Source organism: Centruroides sculpturatus, unplaced genomic scaffold (genome assembly GCF_000671375.1).
Source record: "Centruroides sculpturatus isolate CEXI.00-Female unplaced genomic scaffold, Cexi_2.0 scaffold4484, whole genome shotgun sequence".
NCBI lineage: Eukaryota > Metazoa > Arthropoda > Arachnida > Scorpiones > Buthidae > Centruroides > Centruroides sculpturatus.
In genome coordinates this window covers 1-6582 of record NW_019388601.1, presented here as the reverse complement: position 1 = coordinate 6582, position 6582 = coordinate 1, and the positions used below count along the sequence as shown (strand labels likewise).

General features: G+C 32.7%; 1 protein-coding gene across 1 annotated transcript; it reads right to left on the bottom strand.

Moving 5' to 3' along the window:
- Positions 1-461: 461 nt before the first annotated feature.
- On the bottom strand, positions 462-6544 carry LOC111617013 (putative fatty acyl-CoA reductase CG5065). Its single transcript, XM_023358358.1, has 12 exons — positions 6159-6544; positions 5967-6080; positions 5184-5359; positions 4547-4619; positions 3392-3498; positions 3121-3298; positions 2998-3042; positions 2811-2938; positions 2388-2627; positions 2192-2321; positions 1125-1252; positions 462-1051 (listed from the first exon to the last, which is right to left on the bottom strand). Exons 1-12 carry the CDS (start codon positions 6225-6227, stop codon positions 961-963), a joined length of 1479 nt encoding a protein of 492 aa, XP_023214126.1. The 5' UTR covers positions 6228-6544; the 3' UTR covers positions 462-960.
- Between the last annotated feature and the right edge of the window lie 38 nt (positions 6545-6582).

The following is a 6582-nucleotide window of genomic DNA, read 5'->3' as shown; positions in this document are numbered from 1 at the left end:
CTCCTGTCCTGTAATTGAAATCAAAAACGTTTTCTTCATACCGATTCTTTATCTTGTAATTCATACTTTCGAATACAACAGACAGTCGGCATTACCAAACTAATACCTTATTCCTATTAGTCTGTTGTATCGAGAGTCAGCTGTAATATAATACTACTAAATGAGTTGTAACGAGTAGAAATGTTTGTTTATGATTATATCGGGGTTCGTAATGGCGAGGAAAGCGAAATAAATTGCCCTAGTTAGTGTTCCCAATACCTTTAGTGTTTTGTTGCCTGAATTTCAAAGTTAGGTATAGTTCGCTGACCCTTTTTATACTGATACTCAGTATCAGTATATAAAGCTAGTATAATATCGGCTAATAATACAAATTACCCTGGATACAGCGAACTCTCTAAGCACTGAGTTAAATCGTGCGCAAATATTATCAACTGTAAATATTATATGAAAATAATAGGAAGAACTGACAGACTCGTTCACTACATCGAGTCTGCTGTGTATTATTAATTAAGAAAAAATTATGTGTATATTTACACGTAATTTAAAGATGTTTTGTTATATTTTTCGTTAGTAAAAAAACAACAATTTTCTATTTATTAAAGTAAAAACCATATAAAGAAGTTTGTATTTTTTTTTATTTATATAATAGAATTATCCATGTTTATAGTTTAATCCGTTACATTGCTTATACCGTTACAATATACAGTAGAGTCTGTATAGGCCGACACATTGACGCAGGGAAATTTTAGTGTGTACTGCTAGTCTGTAGTGGTAAGTGCGGTCAGCAAAACAGTTACAATAGTGATTAATACGATAAACTAACCTGTCAACCGAGGCCGTTTTTTTACTGTATAGTATACACATACGTACAAAATTCAATTGTGAGACTCAACTGTGCTTTAATACAGTTGTAGTATGATATAAACTTAACATAAATTGATAGACAATTAATGCACGAATCTAAATGATAAACTTAATTTTTCTGAAGATGAGACTATAAAGAAATGCCAAAAGCAATCCAATTTTCATAAATAAAATTATGTAATATTTCCTGTAAAAGTAAAATTAATAATATATTATACATTTTATTATTTACAGGTGAAATAATGTAAATTGATACTTACATCAACAAATTCTTTCTGCTTAGAGGAATGGTCGAATCATCCTCCTTGAAAACAAATCTCCTAAAGCCCAGAATGTAATTTTTTATGTAGTCATTCCAATTGAGTTTTGAGATGTCGAAATTAAAATTCTGAAATTAAATTCCCATTATTTGCATATTTTGCCAATGGTTTTCTGTGGTCATTACGGGAGACTGGTCCCCATTTAGGTGTTTCTAACATAAAGAGAACCCGGAAAATGCCACGTAGCCAGCCCGTTGGGGAGGCACGAACCCGCGATCAATGTTCAATAGTTTTATCTATTTGGCCACTGGGCAGCACGAAATTAGAAAACAAAAGAGAATTTACATTTTAAGTAAAAATATGAGGTAGCTCTTTGTTTTTCTCACTTACGAAAAAGAGGTAAATTCTAATAAAAACCATGTGAATAAATCGACGCAAATATTTCATTCTTCTTTCATAATAACTATAAAAATTTGATAGCAATTCGAAAGAGAGAAATAAAAGAAAATGCTCAGAATTATGTTCTAAATACTGCTGATGTGTACTTAGCTTAATACTGTGTTTGCCAGTAATTCAAAATAGTAGTGTGTTTACTGCTGATTATTGTATAAATTGGCCTAAAAAAAGATGGAAGGTTTTGTTGAGGATTGAAAACCTCATAATCAGGAAAACAGCCCAACTTAAAAGTTTGATTTTCCTGTACAGTACTTCTTCCAACTGAGAACTCTGGGCACCTACTCTTTAGTTATGACCCCGTAAATTTGCTGCTTATTATTGCATAAACTGATATATTAATTCGAATTGTATTTCTAAATAGAGGCCAACCTCCCGTAGAAAGTCCTCTCGGGTGCCATCCTCCCTCGCAGATCGCCCGTGGGTAGCGTTGCTTTATAGCAATAAACGAACAAGACGGGCATTGCTACACTACTTAATTTTAGTGCTGCTGTTAATTAATTACTATTAATTCTATAGTAGCAATAATTGTTTAATTATAAATAAGCCATTCTTGTTAGTATTTCAACAAACGTAATATGGTATTATTTACTCAACGTAGAAAATAATCCCACCTGTTTATCTTGTGTCGACATTGCTTTAAACAGTTCCTCCAGATTATTAGCATGAAACATCCATTCTCTTGTACAGAAATATTGTAACACTTTCATAGTCTTGTGAACTCTTCTGTAGATATTCATCATCCTAAATTGTAAGTAATATGAATATCATTCTAAGTACAAATACGTGACCATATTTAAAAGAACATACATTGGTTTTCTGCCCATAGCAAGTTGAAATATATCGGTTAACATTGCAGGAAACTGATGCTGCATCACAATGCATAGACGATTCCAATAATAGTTTTTCTTGGGGAATTTTGTCGGATATAAAAAGGTGCTCTTCGGGGGATAATTCCAAAAGTTTACGTGTAACAATTCGGTAAACTCGCTCCAAGTCAAAGGATTTATGGTTCTTGAAGTGCAGTTGTATATTGGGATTTCGTCATCTCTGCAAAGAGAATAACAAAGACTTTTCTGAACTGTATTTACGGTTTCTGCATGAAATTCTCGTAATAATTCTTAAATATTTTTTTCGAATAGGAAAAAAAATTTAATTTAAAAATTCCTACTTTGTTCTGTTATCGTGAATATTTTTAATGTTTTCGTTCAGTGAAACCTTTTGAATAATTACCTTCGGTGAGGAATCTTCGCTTTTTTCCAAGCCGCAGCTATTAATAAATTAACCACCATGTCCGCAGGAACTAAATCAATGTATTTATCCTCATCAATTAACATGGTCCTCAAAACTCCTTTCATTCCCTGAAAGTAAGAAACTTTGAAATTTTTTTACGTGTTCAGCAGTATTTAAATATACTTACAGCTGAAATTAAATGATTGGCACCGGTCGAGCTATCGTTCCATCCCTAAATAATAAAATTTGTAGAGGTTACACGCCAACGGATAATTTATTTTCATATATAATATAAAAGTACGGTACTCACGTCAATAGGTTCCTTCCAACTGCAACCCACAATAGAAGGTCTTACAATAACTAAAGGCAAATCTCTACAGAAGTCATTTAAATAATTTTCTATTATGGCCTTTGTTAAAGCGTAAGTGTTAGGTCGACCTTCCAAAATATTTTCATCTGTTACCTCTACTGAAGCGTTATTTCGTACACTACAATTAGAAAAACATGATCATTACGAACGTTTACTAATTAGGGAATATACAGTACGAAGAGAGTGCATTTATAGTGTCATAATGTAATACTTTGCGAGATTCTTAAATTCTTCGTAAGTTCTGGACATAGTATAGATTTTCTCATTAACTTCCTCATTATTGCAGAAAGAATAAGCAGTAGACGTCTCCACTAATACCTGAAATTGTGATATTATATTCATTTTGGTATTATTCGTACACAGCAACGCGACACATGGGCCATCTGTCGAGGGGATGCCTCCTCTGAAGACTTTCTATGAAAAACTGGCCCCTATTTAGGTGTTACTACCGTGAAGAAAACTCGGAAGAATTTCACTTGACTAGCCCGTTGGCATGGCGTAAATGCAAGTACTGTGACAGACAAAATCCTAAAGAACATCACGAAATTTGTTCAATGTAGTTACGAATTTGCATATATAAACATATTACAAACGTTCGATTGACCAGAATTGTTATGAATTAATTTTCAGTTATTGGGCGTGTTGCCTAGTATAGTGGCTTTAATACAGCCGGACAGCGAGCCAATGACATAATGGGTTTCAAATTAAACAGATTACGTCACTGGTTGCTTCTCCAGCCAAAGTAAAGTTGATTTACTAGACATTGCTCGTATTGTTCATTCACAGAAGACATTTTGTGGGTAAGGGTTTTAACAAATATTTTGAACGTGTGCCAATAAAAATACTTCATGAAATATACATTTCTCGCAAATCTCACGAGGTATTTGTGATCACAATATTGAAGTTTGAAAATAGAAACGAACATGGTTCTTAAAACAGGAAACGTTTGCATGCTCTTGTACTCTACATCGAGTCAGTGGCGCATTATTTTGTAGACAAAAAAGACAGTTGCGTGGGAAAACAAACCAGTCTTTTATAAGAAAATGTTTCCCCCCAAAAATTTCCAAAAACAAAAATGTATGAAGTCATCACTGTGCGTGCGGTCCCCTAATTCAATTCCGTCTGGGCTCCAGTAGGCTATAATACACCACTGCATCAAGTCCAACAATAGCCGAGTGGATAAGTTCATTGAAACTGATAATTGGTCAGAAAACTGAGTTTTTTTCCTATGTAAGACCTAAATCCACTTTTTCGGAGGCATCTACTTGGCAGGTGTCACAAGTGTTACATTGCCTTGTTTTGTCAATCAAATCCGATTCTTTACACTAAAAAGCAATCTGTAATGAAAGCATTAAGAAATGTTTACCAGTAAATTTTCCATCTGACGACAAACTTGGATCAGATTTTTTGTCGATTCCACGTTGTTGACGAATGAGTCGCTACAGAAGAAATAAAATTACTTTTGTTACACCAAACACCTAATTTTGCTGAGCTTAAAATTCTTTTATTTTTACAAAGTTTTTCAACCTGTTTACTATAGGCCATATTGTATCAACGTGTAGGACCATCTCAAGGAAAGTAATAGAATTAAATGTGTTGCAACAACTTTGGGTTACAAAATCGCCACAACTGAAGGGCTGATCAAAGGTTACGAAGAAAACCAAGGCAAAAAAGATACTAACTCAGAAAGAATTAACAAATTCACATACAATAGGCATTTAGGACGTGTGTTATTTTAAATGAGTTATTTTTTAAATTTTAAAAATGTAAAAATAGTCGAAAACAGTACGTTCTATTGTGGAACATTTATAATAATAAGCCTGGTGATGGCCTATAGTAAATACAAGGGTAGGTTGAAAACGTTTGTAAAAGTAAAAGAATTTTAAGCTCAGCAAAATAAGGTGTTTGGTAAAACATAAGTGAATTAATTGCCGAGAAAGCGGTGGATGGATAGAAATTAAATACGAAATTTAAAGAATAATTTTATTTCATTTAAAACTTACGGAAAAGGTTCGTTGAATTTAAGCGATGCGGCCAAGTGAAACACCATCGAAACATTTTTCCTTATCAGATTCATATACGAAGAGGAAATTCCCAAATTTTCTTCACAGATATTTCCTTCGATGCATTCGACTTTGTTGCAAATATCCGGATTTTTCAGTAAAACTTTTTCAAAAATCTTTAAGAAATTTTAAAACGATATAGAAATTTCAACACCAAATTTCGTTGAATTAAACAATGTGAGTTACGTCATTGGTGTTAAGCGTTAAAACATTAGGTGTTAACACAATTGTGTTCGTTTTTACTTCGATTTGACGTCGTCATTATACTTTTTGTAATCGGAAAGTGTAATAGTGACGTCAGTTTAGAGAAAAAATCTGTGTATTGTACTTGCCTTTAGGTTTCATAGGTTTTATAACAACTTAAATTTTAACAACACGTTTTTACTTTCAAAATTTACTGAAATACTAATTTTGAATTCATGCCTGAATTTTGATCAACTTTATAACTCACAGAAAAATATAAGTACAGTACATTTGATCCCCCCTATAACACTGTTGATAATTCCGTTTTATTTGAATTCCACGTTGTACGAGTCACTTAGATTTAGGGCTGTGAACGGCTCACGTATTTGTAAAATCTAAGTGACTCGTACAACATGGAATTCTTATAAAACGGAATTATCAACAGTGTTATAGGGGGTCAACTGTAATATATGTAACTCGAGTAATTTATTGAAATTTTTGTTTTATTTTATGAAAATATAGACTATTATTTAAACTTACTTTACAATTAAGCAATTCCTCTTTCCTTTCTTCTACTGTTTTTCCCTTTTTGCATCTGACTAAAATGTAAATTTTTCTAACATTGCAAGACCGTAGCAATTTCTCAATAAGAATCTACAGATATTAAAAACATAAAGTGTAAATATGCTTAAAATATTATCGGTGCATGAAAATCGCCGTAGAAATGCTTACCTTTCCCAAAAATCCCGTTCCTCCAGTTAAAAATATGTCCACATTTTCGTAAAACTTCGATATGGACATTTTTCTTCTATGAATCTACCAAATATTTAGTTGAATATGAACGATAATAAAAGTAAAATATTTGTTCCACAATTCCTTCTTTACTCGATTTTAGAATAAAAGACGCAATATCGGGGTTTCTTTAAATTGTTTTGAATCCGTCCCCTTGGCTAATTGAATTTTAAAAGAAAGCAACTTTATAAGATGTGAAGGTAAAATGAGAACTTCGTTAATTCCAATGATTATTCATTAAGTAATTATTGTACAAGGTTGAAAAATTCCTCGAAATCTACCATTGAAGATATCATTGGAAAAATAGAAGAGTTGCATCAGATCAATCACGGGAATCCTTGGAATCATGGAAGCTGAGATATTC